Raw genomic sequence first — 24,549 nt, 5'->3', positions numbered from 1 at the left:
AATTATTGCACAAACATTCAATCGTGTTGGTAGTAATCATAGTAAAATGTTGAACTTCATTGTGATTAAATTTTCAACGACCATGACGATCATTAATTATCCTGATGAAGGCGACAGTGGTTGTTGAAAATTTGATCTCTGTGTATCCTTTGTGTTGGTCCGGGAATGAAGTTCAATATTTTACTCAAAATTCTTGCACATTTGATGTCCCTCACCTGGTCGATGTCACCCATCTGACTGTGCACGTCCTGTGCCAGGTCTCTCAGGACAGTCAGGCTGGTGCAGGTCTGTGCTGTCAGACTGAACAGCAGGGACAGCAGGGCTTTGGTCATCGCGCTGTCATCTGGGGAGAGTCAACCAGGATGGTCCGTCAACAACTCAAATTAGTGCTGCAATTAGTTTCACAATGCATCGACATAGAGTCATCTGGACTGAATTTGTGTGCGCATAAGCAGGACAAGTGGGCATAATTTTGTCTTGAAGGATAGATGTTGGCCAAATTCAGAAGTTTGATCAAGAATGAAGAAACCTCTGAGTCTGAGCACCATGTGTATGAAGACTGCCAAGTTGTGCAAGTGCTGAGCCTATTTCAGTTTGGGAGCGGCGGGAGGGTAGCAACAAACGGAAGGATGGCGGATTGTTTCTTGTTCGGAATTGAGTAGGCTACAGTGCATGCATGCTACTCTCCAAGCAGAAGTTTGGGTTTTGGGGGTATTTTTAGTGTGTTTTTAGGCTTTTTTATCGGGGTTTCTCTTTTGCACTGAATTTTTTTTCCCACCAAAACCCAAAAAAATTCAGTGCAAAAGAGAAACCCAGATAAAAAAGCCTAAAAACACAGTAAAAATACCCCCAAAACCCAAACTTCTGCTTGGAGAGTACATGCATGCTGGTGTCCTCAAAAGGGGGCAGCCCATCTCCTCATCCCTTAGTGTAATCCCCATGGACTACGCCATTGGCACAATCCCAACCAAATGACCTACCGACGTTCTGCTCTGTGCACAGCCGGTTGACCCAGGCGTGCAGCTGTACCAGGTGGTCGCTGTCCGGTGGCAGGTGTCGTGACAGCAGCGAGATGACGTTAACAAGCTGGACAGCGTCCCGAGGGCTGACGTCGTCATCTGAGGACGTCACGATGTTCACCACCATACGCTGGGAAAGACATAGCAGTAGCAGGGCATGAATTACCCCTAAAATTGACCACTTTGTACAAATGTACATACAAGCTCACTGGTTTAATATGCCCCTAACATGGGTAAAAAGGATTTCACTGTTCAAACAAAAAGTAGTAAATGTGCTCCCTGTCAGCTGAACTGCATTGCAGGGGCTGACGTCATCTTCTGACGACGTCACGATGTTCACCACCTTACGCTGGGAAAGACATAGGATCATGATCTGAAGCATGTACACTCTACGTACTTGTGTTGAAAGCCAATCTTAGGGTAAAGTGATTGGTCAATCAGTCATTTTGTTGCCAAGCTTTTCTGGCTCTTCTCCTTGCCTCAGCCGAGCAGCTATTTTGTCATTTTCAAAAGTTGAGAACTTGAGACGCCACCTTGGATAAGGTTGTGTTAGTTTCTACATGTACCTGTGAGAAAATCCTGAACCAGTTTACCTCAAACTTAACTTTCCCACTGGTTGTGACAGAAAAGACAGATGCTATGTTTCAGAGGGTTAGAGGAGTGACACATTGCACCTTTGGCGATATTACGATAGCCAAAATTGAGATGTCCTAGCCAGCCTCTCATCCAAATCAGTCCCTACCTGGAACCTCTTGATGTGGAAGTTGACTCTCTCCTGGTCGTCCATGTTGGTGGCTGCTTCATCATTATCATCATCACCTCCTCCTGGTTCTACAAACAAACAACAGATCTGATTTTAGTAATTTACATAGTAAAATTAAACTGTTCTCCAACTCTAAGAAATTGACCCAAAGGGCTACAGAAACAGAGATGGGCACCACCATAAGCAACCATACCAAAGGTTGCGGGGAGGACTTTAAGTTAAAGTTAACTTTGCTAGTAGCAATGAAATCACACAATTGGATGCCTTTTACTAGTACAGGACCACTGTGCACATACTGACCTATCTGTGTGAGGAAGGCTGCCACCTGGTCAGGATACCTGCTGCAGACGATGTTCACGATGGTGCAGAAACCCTCCAGACACAGCGCACTGATCGCCTTTCCCTGCGGTTGGGTGGGAAGACAAGAATGACACACAGATACTGTGATCCTGAAAGTTTATCTTGTGTTGGTAGTTACATGACTGTTTAGAGTTAAAACGTTAGTTCCAACACAAGATGCAGGAGATGTTTATGATATGGTGAAGAAACCCTCCAGACACAGCGCACTGGAAGAATGGTAGATGTTTAAATTAAGAGTTAAAACTTAATTTGTCCCAACACAAAAGATTGTTCAGAAGTGTGACGTCAACAAAGGTATCTTATAAATGATGTGATGGGCGATAGGTCCTGGTTTAAATGGCCTCTCCACCCCTCTCAGAAAGTAGTTACTGTACTGTTCTGTGTCCGCTTTTACCTGGATGACATTTCAGACTATTCAGAGCATTTCAAAGTCAGATGTCAGATCAACCTTGGTTGGGGAGTAATAGTGAGCAAAGTTGTGGGAAGGTCCTGAATATGTGAGCGGCTTTACCTTGCTCCTCCTTCCCTCCTCTCCACGTGTCTGCAGGTCACTGCTGAACTTCCGCAGGAGAACTCTGCATGCATAAGAAAACAACATCTCATTAAAGGCATCCAATGCAATTTAAGGAAGATTCCCCTTCATCTACTGTAGCTCTTTTTGACAAGCACAATGAACAGTGGACCACGGCTTAACATCTCGTCCTAAAGACTGTGCATGTCGGGTGAGCAACAACAGCTGGGATTTGAACTCCCAACCTCTTAGTCCAGTGGTGCTACTAACCACTGGACTATGCATGCCATCTTTTTAAATCTAAAGCTTCAAAATAAGCTACAACGAGCTCTAGAGTGAGAATAAACCTAGTACCTAGCCATTGTGCAGCAATACTTTAATGTACAGTTTCTCCCTGTTGCTTAATGTCCCATCCAAAAGACTGAGAACATTTCCAGTAGCATGTATGTCGGATAAGCAACAACAGCTGGCTGGGTTTCGATATCCCAACCTTTTAGTCCAGCTAAGCTCTAGACTGAGAATAAACCCACCTGGCCATGGTACAGCAGTACTTGTACAGTTTGTCCCTGTTGCTTAACGTTGTGTCCTGAAGACTGCGAACCTTTCCAGTTTGGTTTGGTTTGGTTTATGTATGTATGTCAGGTAAGCAACAACAGCTGGCTGGGATTCAAACTCCCAACCTCTTAGTCCACCTAAGCTTAGAGTGAGACCAAACCCAGCCTACCTGGCCATGGTGCAGCAGTACTTGTACAGTTTGTCCCTGTTGCTTCCCTCGCTGCCGTCTGTGTGTCCCTTGTCGCAGACCTGCTGGATTTTCTGCTGCGCCACACTGACGATGTAGCGAACCAGGTCCAGGTTCTCCCGCAGCACGGACAGCCCTTCCTGGTGCTGGGGGACGTCATCACTGCAACAAAGACGTGAGAAATTAGAAAATGTATTTGTGGCATCTGTGTGGTGTAGTAGTAGAGCATCCAATTGTCAAGCAAGGGGACCCAGGTTCAATCCCCAGGGTTGGACCCAGACATGTCCGGACATGCCACCAGACGTTGTGCCCTTGAGAAAGGCACTTAACACGTATTTTCCCCCTCAGTTAGAGGGATCCTGGGCTCTACTAGGTTTTGGGTTGCCGTCAGGAAGGGCATTCAGCCGTAAAAAATCTTGCTTCAAAGACTTGCACTTGATGCAAGCATGTCTAACCCCCAGTTTTGGGGAAAAAGATGTTGAACTAGATAGATAGAGAGAGATTTGTGACGTAATTTTGCAATGGATACAAACTGAAACCTCAGGGAGCAAAACTGGATTTTCAAATTCAACCTTCTGGTCATTTTTCTCAACATACCTGAAGAGTCCCTGAAGGATCCTTGTGGTACACCTGATGGTGAGAAGACTGCGCGCGACCTTGGCCCCTCCTGACTTGCCCTTGGCTGTCTTCTCCTTCATGGTTTCTGCCAGCTTGTTGTAGTTCAGGAACAGCTGGAGGAGCTGCTCACAAGACTCCTTGCTGGAAAGAAAAGGGAAGAACTTAAAACATAAAATTATAGCGCACACAAAGCACAACACTGTGCTGACATACCGCCGAATGATTAGTTGGTGTGCTGCTCACTTACAGCCGAATACCAGACAACCATGGCCAAATGATGAACTGTGATGGTGGGAGATTCTCTCTTCCTGCCACACCTTACATCATCACATTTCCGACCTCCGGAGATTCAGTGAGTGCATCATACATCTGACGAAGGTTGACGAGATTGATGGTGAGTTCCTTTCTTGTGTTGGAACAAAGCTTGAACTCTTACTATGGATTCTACCAACACAGATGAGCTTTCATTGGATTAGCTTTCTTTGCAGTTTGAAACTTAAATAAAAAACGTCAGAGAGACGTTTTGACCTGACTTACCCGAAGTCGCCGGCCATGCATGTGTTCTCCATCAGAACCTCGTACAGCCCCAGGACCAGGATACCGAAGATGTTGTTCTTCACACCGACCCCGCTGCTCATGGAGAAGTCTGCTGACTTGTCCTGCAGGTCAGGAGAATAATGGTCAACAAGAAACTGAACATTTTACTTCTCTGTTAAAGTGTTTGCAGATGTTCTTAATTTCCCTATTATTGTGATTTTCTTGCTGATTCAAGCGGATTCTTCCACTGTCACTTCCTCGACAAGACAATAAAGATTTCACTTCTCCGTGAAGTGTTTACAGATGGTCTTAATTTCTTGATTATTGTGATTTTCTTGCTGATCCTGCACATCTTTTAGGCTTAGGTTTAGACTTATTTTCTGCGTGTTTTTAGCCATTTCCATCAGCTTTATTTTTTATATCAGCATCATTTTCTTCGCTAGCCAAGCATTGGCATATAGGTACTGTCTTGCCTATTTCACACTGTCTTTCCTACATGTATTTGACACTGTCTCTTGTCCACCAAAATATCTGCTTGGAGATTACTCCTCACCAGTTCAAAGTCCTCCATCTCGCACTTGATCATCCTGCGTGTCAGAGACCCCAGGACTGCGCCCAGCTCTGATTGGACGGCCGCCAGCGACTCATCATCCTCCGACTCCTCTGATTCGCTGGCCAGCTGCTGGCACTTCAACAGGCACTGCACCATGGCGCACAGCAGGTGACCCTGGGGTGAGAGGTCAGAGGTTAGGGTTAAGGAGGTGACCCTGGGGTGACAGGTCAGACGTTAGGTTCAATAGATACATTTTTTGTAGGTGACCCTGGGGTGAGAGGTCAGAGGTTAGGTTTAAGCAGGTGACCATGGGGGAGTTCAGAGGTTTAGCATAAGCAGGTGACCCCGTCTGCTACAGCACCAGTTACCATGGTGACAGACGTCTGGTCCAGGTCATTGACTTTATTTGTTTGGAGAAGAAGGGAGAGAAGAGGAAAGAAACAGAGCCAAAACAATATGTTTTCCTTCTGCGAAGGTACTGTAAATTACTTTCAAAATTCGCGGTCTGAGAAAAATGGACATGCGGACAGCGGAAAAATATGTTCACGGAAATGGTAAGTTCGCGGTACAGAATAGACTGTGAAAATCACGAATATACATGTAAAAGCACCGCCAAAAATAGCATAAAAGTAACATCTTGCCCACCAGAGGCTCCATCAGGAAGACCTGGTCGCCCTGTGCTGTGATGCAGGGGTCCAGCTGGAGGGGAGGCGTCACATCATCTTCCTCCTCGTAGTACCGCCTGAACTGTGACAGGAGCGTCTCCAGGATGGGGGGACCCAGGTGGGGGTTCCTGCTCAGGACATCGTACATGCCCTGCAAGAGAAAACGAAAAATAAAAACTGAAAACTTTTAACTTAAAGGTAACATTTGTAATGTTTACCTTCACGTGGTCTAGCCTAACATTCCTGCTCAGGAAATCGTACATTCCCTGCAAAGCAAACAGCCCTCTTACATGTATATCTGCCATATTGAAAAATGGTAAAACCTGACAGATTATGGCATATACATTCCCAACCATTAGTTGGTCAAACCGCATGCTCCTCTGTCCTGCTGTATAATGTAACCCAACACCACAGGGTGTCTGCTACAGTGTCAGTTACATTGTACCATGACAGTGATTAGCCCATCCAAGTTGCCACATAATGTAACCTAATACCATTGTGTGTCTGCTACAGCACCTGTGACCATGGTGAGAGACGTCTGGTCCTGACTTTATTTGTTTGGAGAAGAATAGAACAAAAAGGAAGAAAAAACAGACCGAAAACAATACGTTTTCCTTCTGCTGACAAAACACATATTGTAGGCATCGAAGGTAATATGTTTTCCTTCTGAGAAGGTAAACATAACAAACAAACAAACAGGCTGTACCTCGTACAAAAGGAGCCTAACGTCAGCTTGCTGAGTGAGACATCTCCGCAGGTTTCCCAGGATCTCCAGACACAGAGCCTCGTTGCCTGCACTGCTGGGAGGGGTGTGGATGTCCACCTGCACCTAAACACAAATAGTTGGAAATACATCAATTAAAAAAATGATTTTTATTCCGAAAGTTCTTTGTGGCATCGTGTGGTGTAGTGGTAGGGCATTCGGCCCGGAACCCTTGGGTCCTGGGTTTGATTCCACCAACATGCCCCGACAATGTGCCCTTGTAATGTATTGTGCATAGCACTTCGGTAGAACGTCTCATGTAAGGCCATATTCGAGTATATAAGGTTAACATCCTGCCCGTAGTATCCAAATGTTGTGTCTGAAAAGATGTCGTCTGGAACAGGCAAAATTCTGACGAAAACATGAAAAATCAGGGTTTTGCCCAGGCGCAGTACATTCTGTGGACGTGCTGATTTACAGTAACTTAGCTTAATGACTGACTGCAGGACTGGCTGGAGGCAGACCGCCCAGCAAATATAGCTGATTTACAGAGCATGTCACCATGACGTACATTTTGTATTGCACCTGTGCAAAACCTGTAATGTATTGTGCATAGCACTTCGGTAGAACATCTCATGTAAGGCCATATTCGAGTATATAAGGTTAACATCCTACCCGTAGTATCCAAATGTTATGTCGGAAAAGATGTTGTCTGGAACAGGCAAAATTCTGATGCAACGTTGACCAAAAATCGGACGAAAACCGTGAAAAATCGGGGTTTTGCGCAGGTGCAGTACATTCTGCGGACGTGCTGATTTACAGTAACTTACCTGGCTGAATGAGAAGCTTAGTGACTGGCTGCAGGACTGGCTGGAGGGGAGACCACCCAACACCCTGAAGTGTCTCAGGATCATGAGAAACCCCGTCACGGCCACCTTCCGGGCATCAGTGCACACACGAATGTCAATCTATAGGATTAAATCAGTGTGTTCTTACCTGGCTGAATGAGAAGCTTAATGACTGGCTGCAGGACTGGCTGGAGGGGAGGCCGCCCAGCACCCTGAAGTGGCGCAGGATCATGAGAAACCCCGTCACGGCCACCTTGCGGGCGTCGGCCTGTCGCGAGAACATGGCCTTCCTCAGCACCAGCATCAGGGTGTCCTTCAGGGGCATGCTCAGCTTCAGCAGCGGCTGGGAGATGGGAAACAAAAGGGGATAAAGAGTTGAATTCTGGACATTTTCATCCACTGCCTTCTTGTTTGAAGCTGCGGTTAGCACCTAGTGTCGACAAGTTGGACTGGTGAATGCTGAGCTTCAGCAGCGGCTGGGAGAAGGGACACAACAGGAGAAGGCAAACAGTTGAATCATGATCCATGTGGCACTGATGTCAGGCGTAGGGCATTTGGCCTGGAACCCATTGGTCCTAGGTTCGAATCCACTTTCATGTACATACCCCAATGTTGCCCTTAGGAAAGGACATCAGGGTGTCCTTCAGGGGCATGCTCAGCTTCAACAGCGGCTGGGAATCAAGCAAAGAAAAGGAGAACACAAACAGTTGAATCATAATTCTGGACCTTTTCATCCACCGCCTTCTTGTCTTGTTTAAAGGGGAACAAGAGGTTCGATAAAACCTTTCATTGGGCCACTTGCCAAACCAATGAATTGTTGCACCTGACACACATTGCGCGGCGTAGGCCAGTCCTTGGTGGTATGTCTGAAAAGTGATTTCCTACACTAACTTAGTTCGCCAGTCCATTTTGTTTAGAGTGCTACCAGCCATTTGAACTTGCAGCTAGCACCTAGTATTGGGAGAACATGGCCTTCCTCAGCACCAGCCTTCCTTCAGGGGCATGCTTAGCTTCAGCAGTGGCTGGGCAACGGGAAACAAAAGGATGTAACAGTGAGGTTCAAGTGCCACTAACTGATCCATTCCAATGGGTCCGGACCTTTTGGAGTAGTCATTAGCGTACTGGTGTCGTAAGCTGGATGCCCGGGTTCGATTCCTGGTGTCCTGGGAGTCAGGGGTTTTTCTGTTTCTACTTGCTCGTAATGGTTTCACCGGTTCCCACACCTGCAAGGAATTGAACCCAGGCCTTGGCGGTGAATAATCATTTCAAGGAGGAAGCAAACAGTTGAATCATTTCTCTGGCCGATTTTCACCACTGCCTTCTTGCCTTGTTTAAAGGGGAACAAGTCAGAGGTTTGATAAAACCTGTCATTAGGCCACTTGCCAAACCAAGGAATTGTTGCACATGACGCACATTGCGCGGCGTAGGCCAGTCCTTGGTGGTCACACATGGTATATCTGAAAAGTGATATTCTACACTAACTTAGTTCACCAGTCCATTTTGTTCAGAGTGCTACCGGCCGCTTGATGTTGCGGCTAGCACCTAGCATTCGACAATTTGACCGTCACATGCCCTGAGCTTCAGCAGTGGCTGGGCAACAGGAAACAACAGGAGAAGGAAAACACATATTATCATGAAAGTTCATCTGTGTTGGTCGTTACATGTTTAGAGTCAAAATCTTTGATCCAACACAACACTCATTCAACCACAATGAGGGCCATTATCATCTACCAGATACCTTTGACCCAGTGGTCACGTCAGACTTCAAAGAAGCCACCACGGCACGAAAACTTAGATTTACCAAGGGCAGTAAATACCACCTGAGTTGGATAATGTTTACTTTTTTTTAATAAACACTTCTAAACTTTACAATCACGGTAATAAATAAAAGTCAAGTGAACTTGACTGTCATTTACCACCATTGTATAGCCAGATACTATAAAGAAAGTAAACATTAGCTGAGTTTACAACCTTTGGTAAATCCAACTTTTTGTGCAGTGCACACGACAAGCCTAACCGGGTTAGTCTACAGTAACTGAGGAAGACCAGAGTGACCGGTCAAAAGCTCTAGGTGAGAGAAGTTCTTTGCGTTGGATCAAAGTTTTAACTTTAAACAGGAGTCAAACAGTTGAATCATGATCCAAGTGGCGTAATGGTAGGGCATTTGATGTCTTAACCAGGTCATAGTCCCTGGACTTTTTCTGCCATGCGGTGGCGTAGTTACTTCATCTGCATTCGTTGTGTTTCGCTATGGCGTGATGCAGTGCAGCAGATACACGCCCAAATCGTACACACATACAGGGCACTATAGAGATGGTACTGTGTGCAACCTATATATATAAGGGCTCCGCAGGGTTTTAACTTAAAGTAAAAGGCTCTCACCTGTACGGCTTTGAGCAGGCCCTCGGCACATGCGGCAGGTAGGTAGGCCAGGTAGTCGAAGGAGTCGCGTACTTTGGGCAGACATTCCAGCAGAGTTTGTGGTACTGTGCTGACCGTGTTGGACAGAAGCTCTGGGGAAGGAGGGAGGCATCATGCTTCAAGTTAATACACACACACACACACACACATGCACACACACACACAGAGAATTAGATGTGTGCATGTGTACAGGTGAGAAAATGAGTCCCGTACTTTGGGCAGACACTCCAGCAGAGTCTGTGGCACCGTGCTGACTGTGTTGGACAGAAGCTCTGGGGAAGGAGGGAGGCGTCACGCTTTAAGTTAATACACACACATGGCCGCATGCACACACACACGCACGCACGCACGCACAAACGCACACACACACACACACACACACAGAATTAGATGTGTGTGTGTGTACAGGTAGTCGAAGGAGTCTGTACTTTGGGCAGACAAGGTAAGTGTGGTCCAATGGCCACTGCCCACTAAAATTTAGGCTGGGACAACTAAAAGGACACTTTGGGACATTTTTGGGACAATACAAAAATATCAACATCAGAATGTCAGGCCTTCTTTTGTTTATGAGACACATGCCCCGGCTTTTGAATCCGGAAAAGTCCCCCCAATTACATGTACTGCATAAAACTGGTATGTTACACTGAAAGGCAGATTATCAGTTATGCAAAACAACAGACTTGTGATGATAGCATGAAGTCAGACTCTAATCGTGTGACGTACCGATGTAGTGGGCGACAGGACTGGTTGCCTTGGTAACGACGCGGTTCAGGATTTGCTCCAGAATGTCGGATCGTACCATCTCATGAACCTGCATAATAAGAATAAAAGTGAGAACAAAAGTGTGTGCTGAAAAAAACCCCTCTCCATGCAATAACATGTAAACAGAAGAAGTACTAATAATTAATCAAAGGAATTACAACACTGAAACTAGAGAAGTAACATTTGCAAAGCAAATACATATTGTTTACCTTCGGACATGGTCTGCCCTGTTAATTTTTACTCAAACACATTCGCATACATGTACTTATCTAGTATATGGTGACAGGAGCAGAGCAGACCATGAAATTGCCACATTACGTAACCCAACACCAGTCACCATGGTGACAGACGTCAACAAATTATGTCATTGGCCAGGTCAGAGGTTAGTGTTTGGAACAGAAGAGGAGGAGGAAGAAACTGAGTAAAAACAATACGTTTTCCTTTGGTATACATAAATACATGTATCTCTTATAAGCTTGAGTTAATAACATTCATTTTGTCACAGTAGTCAAGATCCCCTGAGAAAAAGATGAAGTTGAGCACTTTCAGAAGTACTATTCATAATCCATTAAAATATTAATGACCGTTCATTTCAGCAAGACTAAAAAGAAATTCTGCTCTTTTTTAATTGTACAACTGGCAATGGAATTATATGAAATGAGAGATAGATTCACAACGGCACCCACAAGTACATGAAGGGCTAAAAATCAAAGTTTGATTATAAATTATGGTCTTTATGGCTTTGCACTGAGCAAACTCATAAAAAAATACCAAACAGTTTAACACGCATGTGCAGGCCCAAGATTCAGACTGATAAGCAACTGTTTAATGAGTAACTAACTGGGCACCATTTTGAGAGCTAGAAATTAAAGTTTGATTATAAATTGTGGTCTTTGTGGCTTTGCACTGAGCAAACTCATAAAAAAAATACCAAACAGTTTAACACGCATGTGCAGGCCCAAGATTCAGACTGATAAGTAACTATGTTACAATTCTTCTGGCCAATGAGTAACTACACTGTAACTGGGCACCATTTTGTCCCTGGGCTTTGGAGCGGTGAGTTATCTTTTACCTTACAGCAAGTAATATAATAATTCATTATTGTTCACAGGTTAAGATACAGAGAGCACAACGTTTCGTTTATTCAGTCAGTCAGGGCTTGTTTCTTTCATGTACAAAATGGTTTTATTTTCATTTCCATATGTTGCCAAGTTTATTTCTGCATTTCAAACGAAAGGGAAATACACAATGGCTGTTCCTGTTCCTCACTACGATAGTGTTAAATTAGCAGGGTCGTAGTGGTGATTCGTAAATTGTAGCGTGATCGGCTCAGAACCAAGATGTCCCTGGTTTGAATCCTACCATGTCGCCGATCTCGTGCCCTTGGGAAAGGCACTTTACACGACTTTCCTCACTTCACTCAGGTGGAAATGTCAGTACCTAGCTTTGGTTAGGGACGTCCCTCAGATAGGACGTTACACGGAGGTCCCGTGTTTGGCGAGACTTATTTCGAGACATTTTCGTTTTCATTGAAGCATGAAGGGTCTCACTGGGCCAGGGGGGTATTATGATCCATTGGGTGACAGAGAACCTCTCCACAAAATATCAGATGTGTAGGTTCAAGTAGCAAAAAGCTAGAAGCACTAGTACAAAGTGCTCTGCTCAGTCCAAAAATAATCTGCTCGCTGTTTATTTTACAATTAATTCATTAGTCTAAAGTCCATACGGACAAGCAACATCAGAAAAGATTATCAGACCCGTGAATAGTTTCATCGGGTTGGTAACTCTGGACAAAAAGACAGATTTCCACGAGTTTCCAAGATTGGACACGTTGGTGAAACCTGGCGTGTACACGAGTTTCCGTGTTAAACGCTATACGTGGCATGACATTTAGACGATGACAGTCTCGGGAGCAGATATGAGTGACTCCAGTCGTTAGAAATACTTCCTCAGCTCATCTTGCCTAGTCTCCGAGCAAGTACCCAAAACATAATCCAATCATCCATGATCCAATGCAATAGGCAAGGTATCATGTATCCGAATAGGTCGAGACCTACAGTTTGTTTCAGCAAACCATGTAGAAAAACAAACTAAGCTGAGAGACTTGCCGAAGCACACTGGAAATTTGCGAGGTGCATAAAATACATATATAGAGCGGAACCTCCTGACGACCAGTTGGAAAACACACACACGCACGCACACGCACGCACGCACACTCACTCACTCACACACACACACGCGCTCACACGCACACACAAAGCCCAAGCACCATTTACAACTAATAAAGGCAATAAAAATATGCAAACAAGAAGGGGGGAGGGGATAGGTGGCCATGATGCTACTTTCCATTACAAAAGGTACATTTGAGGCGTGGCCGGGTGTGTAGGCTCGCGCATGCGCACTTGACTTTGGAGATAATTGCTGCGAAATTATGCATAAGTCATTCGTGGAACAAAGGCAAACACCTGAAGTTTCCAGGCGTGTCCACATATTTCCCATCCGTGTGCAAGCAAATTTCCACCATAGGACACGAATTGGAAATGTGAGTGGTCCGTTTCTGACGATTTCCACAAGTTTCCCACAGCGGACACGCAGGTGGAGGTGAGCATTGTTACGGAGTTGGAGCCTTGAAGTCGACTGGGCACCTCTTGTGGATGTAACGAGTGACTGTAGGTGAGGAGGAACAAGTCCGTTTCTAAGCTTGTACATGATTCCCAGTGAGTTGTACTTTTGCCTGGTGGAAAGGGTGTCCCATTCAAGTTCCTGTAGAAGTTGAGAGCTGGGAGTACCCTTCATGGCTCCAGTAACAAGATCACTGTCATAGTGACGGTGTCCAAGCAATAAAACAGGTCCACAAACGTACAAACAAATCCGAATGGGCTTCCGGAAAAATTCGGACATACAATGTAGGGGACATGTAATTCAGCCTTTGGGCTGTGAAGTGTTTGAAATAAAACCCCCATTATTATTATTATCATTATATACAGTACTGGACCTGTTCCAACATCCTGCTAGCTGTGCTGTTTAAGTCACCCATTAGAGCGCCGAGGCATACTCCAATTTGGGGTGTATGAGTGTAAAGTATGCTGTCTCCAGAGCTTCCTGCCCGAAACGCTTGGTTGTGTAAAAAGAGTCTCTTTATACTGAATATGATCAGACTTGTACTCTGCCTCTGTTAAGTGGTTAAGTGGCCACTGTGATAACAGAAAACCCTTTTGGTCAGAGCTTTGGTGCGGTGAGTTATTCTGTATCCCAAGGAAAACAATTACTGTTAATCATTGCTCATCTCCTTCAGTAAATTGTGACCTACTGTTGGTCCAAGGTCCAGACAGACCAGCGACAATATGGCTGGCTGACTCCATTTCATTATGGCAAAGATTTAGAGTTATTTATGAAGGCCACCGTATACAAGTAATTAACAGAAAGCCACTTTTTCCAGCTTTGGTGTGGTGAGTTATTCCTTATTCTTTATTCTTCGGCTATCTATCAATACTTGTTTATTGATTATATATAAGTTAGGATCCAAAATACAAAACTGTTACCAGCAAAAAAGAAAATTGTTTTTGTCTAGTAGTAGTAGTAGATATCAGGGCTTGAAACTATTTTTTTTGTCACATACAAAATTTGAAGTTTTGTCGACTTCTCATTTAGTTTATTCCATACGTTGCAAAGTTTTTCTGCGTTTGAGATAAACATTATGTGATAAAATTCTATATCAACTATATCAACCCTGGCCAAACCTCCTTTCCATACCCAAATATTTCATACTTTTTAAAACAATCGATTGGTGCAGCCGAACAGTAGCCAACCTGGCCAAACACCAGCACACCCAGCTTAACTTGCTCCTGTTCTATTCCTAACCATATGGTTACAGTTGATAGTGCCTAATTCGTGAATGTGTGACAGGCCTACTGGCTTTAATCTCATTCTACTGACAGAAAGACAGAGAGAGACATCTTATATTCTAGAAAGCTGGTCTGATCCCTTCTCCATTATTCAAGCTAATTCCACTTATATTTGAAAGAGCATCCTACAACTATGCAGGTGTAAGAGCTACATGAAATGCCACTGTTGACAAAGTACACATAAGTGCGTGTTCACCAAGAAATGTTCAAGCCATGGTTTAAAAGAACCTTGTCTTTCTCTGTGTCATTGTAGGGACAGGAAAATTCTCTCTCTCTCTATCTGGTTCATCATCTGTTGTTCCCCGTAACCGAGGGTAAGAACAGGCTTTTCGTACTTTTGATATTGTATTTTCTATGTATATTGTAGACAAAGACTTAGTGTTTGTATTGGAGTCTCTATTTGATAATATTCTCAAGTTTTTAAATTGTAAAAGAGTCTACAATTCAGCCATTTAGGCTGCCACCGACTTTTAAACCTGTCTGTCTATTTAGTTGTGTATGAGAATAAACCAGTCATCATCATCATCATCATCAAGATGTTTGCACACTGGATAGTAGCTTGATGGTAGCTCGCCATTTGCCTCTGTCTGTCCTGTGGTTCTTGGGCACAGCAAATGTCAATACCCCTGGCCATGGGGGTTAGACACAGCAAATGTCAATACCCCAGCGGGTACTTACTTTACATACTTTGGTTGAGCTCCTGTGGGTTAAAGTTTATATAAATACATGTATATGTGTCTCCTTTATATAATATAAAATAATTACAAATTACAAAAGATATCGAGGCAATACTTAGTAATGCAGTGCAACAGTTGGGTTCAAGCATCACTAACTGACCCAGTCCAATGGATCTGGACTTTTGGCCTAGCAGATTAGCTCTACATGTAGGTCTGGGTAGTAAATGGTAGTTAGCGACAATAAAGAGCCGGGCACCCAGGCTACTGAAGCTCCACGACGCAAGAATTCAGTACAGTGCCGTTTCATAATGTCCGCAAAAAGCCAGCATGTCGTATACGTCACCAAGTACTGCGGCAAATTCAAAATACCAGCTTTTATTCCTGTGGTTTAGTAGCATTTTTATTTTTGAACAGAATTTTTTTTTTATTCGCACGCGCGCACTAATTTAGTGGTTCTTCAGAGGATGATGATTGTCATCCATAAAATTAAGTCGGTGTGGCCTTACATAATGTGAAATCTACATTCATTACAACGTGGCTGCCTCCCATTATGTATGGGCAACTCGCCACATGCGTTAGGGAGCCAGCGTAAACTAAGGAGGATAGGGGATAGCATACTGTATATACGCATAGGCCTATAGTTTGAATGAAGTGCCTTAGGGCGTGGCCATTGTGACAGGTGAATGCCGCTGAGTAAAAAAAACACTATTCAAACACACCCGCCAGTAAAGCAAGCTCCGTCTCTATTGGTTCATGTTACAGTCGGCTGCTGTCTTGTCTTGAAAGAAGACCTGGTTGAGAGCCAAGTGACCTACTTGCAACCCAGAGCTTCGACATGTGATTGCGGCAACTACGTACGGTGATCCCGAGATGGAAGTTCGCCGGAGGACCAAATTAGTCGCTGTGGCCCTTTTTTCGCTGGCAACCCTTGGATCCATAGCCTTCTACTTTAACAAGGAGCGCGGTTGGTCGAAGGATACCGTCCTCTTTGTGCCCCCGGGATGGCGGACTAGGAATTTGGTACAGGCCAACCGAGACTTTCCTTGGAAAGGTGGCGGGCTGCAGCACATCCCCTACGTGTGGAAAGATGCTGTTGCAAGGTACGTTTCGCAAGAAAACCCAACTTTTATGAATCAAAAGTTTGTTTCACATCTATAGATCGTCAGTTGTTGCAATAGATCAATTTTGACAGTTGGTCAGTAAGCATTCGATAGATTGTGTAACGATGGTGGGCCCTGTTCTATGCGCTATCATCTTGTTTTTTGTGTCGAGCCGTCAGAACATGTCGGTAAATTTTTACTCAAAATACAGTAATTAAAAAGCTTGTGCAGCATGGAAACTCATCAAATATTTAGAGAAACTTCTTTGAATTTGTTTATGGACTTATTTGGGAATTTTGCGGCGAGTATCACTAGCCGTATCAAAAGTTTTGGTAACCTAATCCTTAAACTCCACTTAATATGATTTATCAGAAGTTATAAGTTAAGGAACTTGCAAATACTTAGGAGTTACTGTGTGATATCTACATGTATTCATAATGGCATAGAAAATGTGTCCAGAGCGTTACATATATTGTGAAAGGCTTCATCACCCATGTACACAGCATATTAGGCTCGGCTGAGGTCGGTTGAAGTATTTAGGCAGACCACATAATACTTTTGTAAGGGTCAAGTTTTGAAAATCTAACAAGGAAGCATTTTAGTCACAATTTTAGTACATTTTGATGTTCAAAATTAAGCTCACTGAGGTGGCTGTTTGCCTACCAATTCTTCTTGCTTACAGGGTTTGGCAGGTTAAACAAATTGAATGTATTGACTTAAACAACAGACAATGAATTTTTCATTACATTCAATAGGTTTCTGACTTTTAGAAAGTTTCTGTTGTTGCTCACCTTTCAGCTTTGGATATGAGTAAGGATAATTCATACTTTTATGACAAGATTGTCTCTTTGAGAGTTAGCAAAATTAGCATGACAAGCAATAACTGATGGTCCATTATCAGCGGTGGGACAGCAAATAGATTAGCTGTTTTGTTACCTTGTTTAGATTGCTCGACTGACCGAGACCTGTAACCATGGACCTTTCAAACAAGATGGCAAACAGTTGCTAAATGCAAATATGTTTACCTTCTCAATGGTTTTATTTTGTGCAGAGGGAAATCTTTTTTTTTTGCATTTTTTTTTCAAGTTTGCAGTTGAAAAACAATTCTGTAGCACAGTAAAACTTAGGCCACACCAATTTAATTTGTTGGTTCTCGGATTCGCCTCTTCGTTTTTTTCTGATTTGCAAAAAAAAAAAAAAAATTTGATTCTGGTCCTGAATCAACTGAAAAATGCTTATGTTTTGCCCCGAACAGTTGAGGAAAGTCCTTTTCTTCCTAGTTGTTACAGTTTTCCCATCTATCATTGCAGTGGTATGATTAAAAGTTCAAAATTCAATGTTTAAATTCTAACCCAGCCTTTTGTGTTGACTTCATGGCTCATTTCATAGCATTTAAGCCTATAATAGGATGCCTTGACCTGTTTTTATTTTTATTTTTTTCACCCTGTCGCTTCATATTTTATCTGAAAAAATCCGAGAACCAACAAATTAAATTGGTGTGGCCTTATTTAAAAAAAAACAGTAAAAAAAAGGAAGTCATGTACTTGACAGTTTTATGATTTTGCAGTTACTGTAAGAGGTAACTGTGAGAATAAAACCACCTTAAAAGTTTTACAGTATTTCAAGGCCTCATTTAATATGAAATGGGCACTCAATTGCTGATTATACCTTAATTCAGTTCACTTTGTACATAGTATTACATGTTATCTATAAGCCTTCTCTATGGGCAATTGGAATTAAAAATGCAGGGAAGGGGCAAGGGGTGTAACTTTCTTATTTTGCATATGGCATTATATTTTTCTTGTACATGTATATGGCAAAAATGAGTTTTGCCGAGTTCCCAAGTGAAAAAAATTCTGTAGTATAATAGAAATACAAAGTAGATATTCCCAGTGTCTTACTTTTGCGTTAAGAGGACAGTCACCACAAAAATAAAACAACTTCATGATTTACAGTACAGCAGCAACAGGTATAGGGCTGGGTACCGTGTTCAGCCGGACCTGTTTAGACCGGAACAACATTCGGGAACCGAGTCCAAAAAACAAAATGCGAAAACCGGGTCATCGGACCTGATGTACGTTTCTGTTTACAGTAGATTGTACACACATCTTTAGATAATCTGACCAGACAATAACCCCAAATCAAACTAGATTAGCCTAAATCCATGTTTGTCTCTTTCTGTAAATATGTTAGGCTTCAATTAGGCCAACAAAAAAAGGTCCCGGGCCACAAGGTCTGAGCAGGCATTATACATGTACTCAGTGTAAATTTTCGCTCCAAATTTTGAAGAATCGTCAGCATTCTATATATATTATGATATACTATTATATACTGCTACTGTACAATAATCAGGTCCAGGTTTAGGTTCGGACCTGGACCTGATTTTCTGAAACTGATCCGGACCTGAATTTTCTATACAGGTACCCACCCCTAGCAACAGGAGTTGACAGAAACACTTTTGTCTGTTCCACCCAATGTAGACAAGTTCTCACGGATGGCAACTGCTCTTGCCCGCCCGAAAATCCGCTGATCAAGATCCCGAAGTACCATACCGCGTCCTCCAACTACCTAAATGATTTCGCTTCCAAGCCAGAGGAGCTGAGAAAGGTCATGGACCGACGCAACAGGGAGAAAGAAAGACTCCAACAAAGGTAAGTGGTGCTCAGCAAACCAGTCATATAGGAATGATTATCTTCTTGTCAATAGTAATCTTCTACTTAATATTTGTTCGAGCCTTTGTTTTTTCATCAAATATTCCAATTGGCCTACTGCCCGTTTTTTATGTAGGTCATGAGGGAAGAAGCCAGGATTAGGCCACACCAATTTAATTTCTTGGTTAACGGATTTTTCTATAAAAATAATGGAGCGGGCGGGCAAAAAAAAAATAAAAATAAAAACAGGCCTAGGCATCCTATTATGACCCAAAATGGTACGATAGGAGCCATGAAGTCAACACACCAGGCTGGTTCAACATTTAAACAATGAATTTTGAACTTTAAATGATACTACTGCATTGAAAGATGGAATAACTGTAACAAGTAGTAGGAAAAGGACTGTTTTCAACTGTTCAGGGCAAAATATGAGCATTTTGCAGTTGATTCTGAATTTTTATTTTTATTTGCAAATCAGAAAAAAATGAAGCGGCGAATCCGTTAACCAAGAAATTAAATTGGTGTGGCCTTAGACAAAATATAGAGATGGGAATTAGAACAACATTATCATCATCATATTCACGACTATGCAAACTTATGGGTCACTTGCAAAAAGACCAACAACAAATATCAAGTGGTTCGGACACCTTGTAAGGATGCCACCACAAAAAGTATCATACAGAGAATACAACAGTGTTACTGTAACAGCAAATCTCTGAACCTAAGGCCAAGGGACGTCCCATGAAGACGTGGTCAGAGAGTGTAAAGGACAACCTGATTATATACCTACAGTAGGTATGGCATTCCTACAACAAGGGCCTCTAGACTAGCTGTTGGCCGCTAACCTACATGTACATGTAGCCTGGGTGAGATCCTCCATTAATTTCTGCCGGCTCTCTGATGTACAACAGTGGTAGCCAGTGACAGCGAAAACTACAGAGGATGGCACCCAGGCTAAACGGTCCCTCACCAATATTGACACTCCAGATGGTAGAAGTAGACAGATAAAGTAATTAAGGCCACACCAATTTAATTTGTTGGTTCTCGGATTTTTTCAGAAAAAATATGAAGCGACAGGGCGAAAAAAAAAACAGGTCTAGGCACCCTATTATAGGCTTAAATTGTACGAAATGAGCCATGAAGTCAACACAAAAGGCTGGGTTAAAATTTAAACATTGAATTTTGAACTTTTAATCAAACCACTGCAATGATAGATGAGAAAACTGTAACAACTAGGAAGAAAAGAACTTTCCTCACCTGTTGGGGGGCAAAACATGAGCATTTTTCACTTGATTCAGGAAAAGAATCAATTTTTTTTTGCAAATCAGAAAAAAACGAAGAGGCGAATCCGAGAACCAACAAATTAAATTGGTGTGGCCTAAGCAAAAAGACCGTTCCGACACAAGAACCAGTGACTGGACCATTTTCCATGTTGCCCACACACAGGGCTCCCCCACCGACTCCTGTTCTATTTGCAAACGGGAAGTCTCCACTGAGCTACCCCACACAGGGGCTGAGGGTCCAACCACTGGGCAGCATCGTCATTCCTGGCTTAAAGCTGGAGGAACTGGCTGAGCATACGGAAATACTGGAGGTGAGTAAAGCCTAGTGAAGGCTTAAAAGTTTGCTAAAGCTAATGGTTAGACATGGGCCACTGATATAATTTGTTGGTACACACTGTACTCAGATCTAGATTTTTTTTTATTGGAAGATCAACAAACTGAGGTTGTAGTGAGGCCTTATCAATCTAGGAGAAGCCAATGCCCTACCCACTATGCCAAGTCTAAGGTCCTGGACCTAGTATCAGATGAGTCTGACTCAGTAAGTTGGTAGCGCTTGAATCTGTTACACTACTCCCCCTTTTCTAATTAAGATTCGTCCTCGAATCTGAAGCACACAGAAACACACAAGGCAGAAGTACACGTTGAAAGAGAACCCTGGCCCCAGGAATCGAACTTGGGTCACCAGCTTATGAAGCCAACACACTCTTACCACTAAGCCAGGAAGTTCAAAACCTCAGGACCTAGTATCAGACGAGTCAGCACTTGAAACCTCACTGTTACACCAATCCCCCTTTTCTTTTTAAGATTCATCCTCAAATCTAAAGCACACAAAAACACAAGAGGACGGAGTAGATAGTTTTAGAGAACCCTAGCCCAGGGAATCAAACCTGGGTTGCAGGCTTACAAAGCCAACACGCTCTAACCACTAGGCCAAGAGGTCCAGGACCTACATGTAGTATCAGACGAGTCAGTTGGTGGCACTTGAAACCTCAATGTTACATTACTCCCCCTTCATCCCCAAATCTGTACAACTTCTAGGAAAACACAGGTCCCAGGAATCGAACCCGGCGGACCAGCTTACAAAGCCCATGCTCTTACATGGCAGCTCTAACCACTAGCTTAAAAGTCCAAACAGTCCAGGAATTATCAAGGCAAGCCAGTAATGTTGGTAGCACTTGAAACCTCAATGCTACACCACTCCCCCTTTCCTTTTTAAGATCCGTCCTCAAATATGAAGCACACAGAAACACATGAGGCAGAAGTACACGTTGAAGGAGAACCCAGTGGCCCCAGGAATTGAACCTGGGTTGTCAGCTTACAAAACCAATGCCCTATCCACTAAGCCAAAAGGTCCAGGACCTACATGCATCAGACAAGTCAGTCGCGTCGGTGGCACCTCACTGTTACACACATTTCTCCTGTCCTCAGGTTCAGCTCAACGCCCAGTTAGGAGTGCTGACCACCCTGGCAGACATCCCCAGTGTTACAGTGGAAGGTCTGGGCACCAAACACCTGTCCCTGTCCTCACCCTCGCTGGACCATCTCAACAGGCAGCTACAGTTCCTGGTCTACACAAACACACACTTCGATCCAGACACCGTGGACTACGGTAAGGTTAGTTAAAGTTAAAGAGCCTTCCCGCGTCAAGTGACGCATAGGGCGGCGCCCATCTCCGTTCATTAGCACTGGGCCACACACAGAAGTCACTACAGCAGGGGGATAGTCCACTGGTAGTGGTGTGTGTTTAACTCCCATACTCTTTACCAAATGCTGAGTGCTAAGCAGAGAAAGCAGTATGTACCATTTTTAAAGTCTTTGGTATGACTCGGCCGGGGATCGAACTCACGACCTACCGAATGCAAGGCGAACACTCTACCCACTTGGCCATTGCACCGGTATTTACAACGCTACGGCAAGGCCTAGGAAAAAAATGTTGTGTTTCCTGTTTCCCTACTGACCCTAGAAAAAACTGCTGACCTTAGCCTTTTCTTTGGGTAGAGCCCTGCAAGAGGCATGAATTTTTTTTTCGAGCTGATCGATCTACCTCCATGATCTGACACCTGAGTGATGAAATATTGCACAACCAGTTTTCCAACATTGACACTGAAAAATTAAAATAAATATAAGTGTGCTACATGCTTTTACTTTGTCAAACTGCATTGTATACGTTGGATCAAAAGAGATTGTCAAAGTCTAATAAAAAAAAAAGGAAAGAAAAAAAAAGGATCTGCAGGGGGGGCAACAATATGATAAATGCAATCACCTTACTGATAGTTTTTGGTACAACGTCTTTCATCTAACTGACTCCTTTCTCCTTTCTCTCAGTGGATATCCGGTATATCTACTTCCAGGAAACAATTCCAATCCAAATTCAGCATAAACCACTGCTGCGGATATTTGACTTTTCACAAGGTGAATTTCTATTTTCTTTCCTGACGGTGATATTTTCAGTAAAAAGGAGACAATTGTATGTGATTCAATAATATGGTTAATAAATGTCACTATGTAAGACTTAAATCAATATAGTACTTGTAAGGCATACATTTGTACTTAATAGTAAAGATTACTGGAGCAGGTATGCCTTTAGTTATCTCTTCTGGTGTTATTATGTCTACCGAAGGAAAACATAATGTTTTTGCTCAGTTTCCTCTTCTTCTTCTCCAAACACTAACCTCTGACATTTGCTTTGCAAAAATTAATGTTACCTTTCTATGTTGCATTTGAGCAGTTAATTCATAGTACAGAATACATGTACAAAGTATGGTGCCTTCTACCTTTTTTCGGCAGCCAAGAGCCCTTCGCCCGCCTCTCTAAATTACCACTACGGGGGAGTTGAGCCCGAGGGGTTTGTCCGGCCCTATTACGTTTGTAGGGCCAGCCAAACTCCCCCGTAGCGGTAATTTACACCAGCGGGCGAAGGGCTCTTGCGGCTCGGAAAATGAGTTCTGGCTTCCAGGGTATGTATTACCTGGAGGTCTAACCTTCACTAACGACTGTGTTTTGTTTCATTTTCAGACGACATTGCAACAAAGGTAACCATAGTGACGAAGACCTTCCTAAGGTATAACATGCTACGACAGTTGATTGACAGCGTGCGACAGTTCTACCCAACCATAACCATCATCATCGCTGACGACAGCGACGTCATCGAAAAGGTCGAGGGGGCAAACATAGAACACTACATCATGCCGTTTAAAAAGGTATGAAAATCTATACGGTTGGAAAATCCAGTTTTCTTTTATTTTCTGATTTATTTATTTATTAATCTTGAGGGTCGCCCCTTCGGTTGATAAACAACTGATTTCCAAGGGGGCCCTGATCAAACGTAGGGATGGTATACTATTCTCTACTACTTCTAGGCTTGGCGAAGAGAGCTTCTTATGCGTACGATCTACGTTTGATCAGAAAATAAGCGCTATCTGATGATAGTTTTATTTTGTATCTGTCAACAAAAAAATTCACTCTTTCCTAGAACTATTGCAGAGTGGAACTCGATGTCACTAAGTACAGTGGGGGCATTATCATTAGATAGATTTACACAATGTTTAGAGTTAGATGTTAAAGGGTTAGGTGTAACAAGTCATTCGGTGTGATATAGCTAGCTGCCACCGCGCCGTGTGCCTGCGAAGCTGGTGTGTTACGCCGAAGGGCAGTTATACTGGCTATAGAGATACAGAAGCTGGTGTGTTACGCTGAAGGGCAGTTATACCGGCTATACAGATACAGAAGCTGGTGTGTTAAACCGAAGAGCAGTTATACCGGCTATACAGATAGAGTTCATCATGTTTTGTTGTAACCTGTACTTAACCCATGTTTTAAAGAAAAATGTGCAATAAAGGTTGTCATTCTTTACAGGGCTGGTTTGCAGGGCGGAACTTGGCCGTCTCCCAGGTGACCACGGCCTACTTCCTCTGGGTGGACGACGATCTCATCTTCACAAGAAACACCAGGATCGAACTTCTCCTACAAGTGGCCGAAAACACAAACCTCGATGTGGTGAGCTCAGAAATTTTGATCACAAGTCATTTGTGGGGGATGTTAGATAAAATTTGGAACTGCGCCATCCTGTTATTTGTGCAGTTACAGTTTCTAAGTCAACAGACTGACTGTATAACTTGATAAAACCATTGGAGCAAAAGTTGTGAGGCCCCTATTCTTCAGCATGTGTGCAGTGATAGCAAAACTCTTGTTGCAAATATATTGTATTTTGACATTGTGTGTCACAGAAGCTTTACTATTTATTCTTTTATTATATTTCCCTATGAAAACTTTGCTGTTTGTTCTTCTTCTCCAAACAAATAAGGTCAATGACCCGTCACCGTGGTAACTGGTGTCGTGTTACATCATGTTGCAATTTTACAGCAGGAGGGATTTAGACTCCTGTTATACCATATATTTAGTAAGAATAGCAAAGCAGACCACATGCGAAGG

The 24,549-nt window shown here is 43.2% G+C and overlaps 2 protein-coding genes across 4 annotated transcripts in view; one reads left to right on the top strand and one right to left on the bottom strand.

The window, feature by feature from the left end:
• LOC109471574 (Fanconi anemia group I protein-like) overlaps positions 1-24,549 on the bottom strand; it is a 36,305-nt gene that overhangs the window by 4,733 nt on the left and 7,023 nt on the right. The window contains exons 6-19 of the mRNA XM_019770924.1: positions 10,464-10,551; positions 9,702-9,832; positions 7,468-7,662; positions 6,475-6,597; positions 5,749-5,919; positions 5,104-5,277; positions 4,551-4,672; positions 3,993-4,154; positions 3,378-3,557; positions 2,654-2,717; positions 2,083-2,185; positions 1,762-1,850; positions 981-1,149; positions 216-343 (exon numbers count right to left, since the gene is read on the bottom strand). Coding sequence (XP_019626483.1) covers positions 216-343; positions 981-1,149; positions 1,762-1,850; positions 2,083-2,185; positions 2,654-2,717; positions 3,378-3,557; positions 3,993-4,154; positions 4,551-4,672; positions 5,104-5,277; positions 5,749-5,919; positions 6,475-6,597; positions 7,468-7,662; positions 9,702-9,832; positions 10,464-10,551 — 1,899 coding nt within the window. The remainder of the gene's footprint in view (positions 1-215; positions 344-980; positions 1,150-1,761; positions 1,851-2,082; positions 2,186-2,653; positions 2,718-3,377; positions 3,558-3,992; positions 4,155-4,550; positions 4,673-5,103; positions 5,278-5,748; positions 5,920-6,474; positions 6,598-7,467; positions 7,663-9,701; positions 9,833-10,463; positions 10,552-24,549) is intronic.
• The window catches only part of LOC109471463 (beta-1,4 N-acetylgalactosaminyltransferase 1-like), an 18,880-nt gene continuing 3,690 nt past the window's right edge, over positions 9,360-24,549 (top strand). Inside the window, exons 1-8 of one of the 3 annotated variants that reach the window (XM_019770792.1) lie at positions 9,360-9,390; positions 15,847-16,184; positions 18,665-18,835; positions 20,282-20,429; positions 21,547-21,727; positions 22,444-22,530; positions 23,134-23,318; positions 23,974-24,114. In XM_019770792.1, the coding sequence (XP_019626351.1) occupies positions 15,955-16,184; positions 18,665-18,835; positions 20,282-20,429; positions 21,547-21,727; positions 22,444-22,530; positions 23,134-23,318; positions 23,974-24,114 (1,143 nt within the window). In that variant the 5' untranslated portion in view covers positions 9,360-9,390; positions 15,847-15,954. Of the gene's footprint in view, positions 9,391-11,500; positions 11,559-13,709; positions 13,952-15,846; positions 16,185-18,664; positions 18,836-20,281; positions 20,430-21,546; positions 21,728-22,443; positions 22,531-23,133; positions 23,319-23,973; positions 24,115-24,549 lie in introns of those variants that run through there. The other 2 variants (XM_019770791.1, XM_019770790.1) reach the window with 2 other exon arrangements.

The sequence above is a fragment of the Branchiostoma belcheri genome, unplaced genomic scaffold (genome assembly GCF_001625305.1).
Source record: "Branchiostoma belcheri isolate BF01 breed outbred unplaced genomic scaffold, Haploidv18h27 scaffold25, whole genome shotgun sequence".
Classification (NCBI taxonomy): domain Eukaryota; kingdom Metazoa; phylum Chordata; class Leptocardii; order Amphioxiformes; family Branchiostomatidae; genus Branchiostoma; species Branchiostoma belcheri.
The sequence above is the reverse complement of the archived record's forward strand: the minus strand, read 5'-3'. Positions and strand labels throughout refer to the sequence as shown.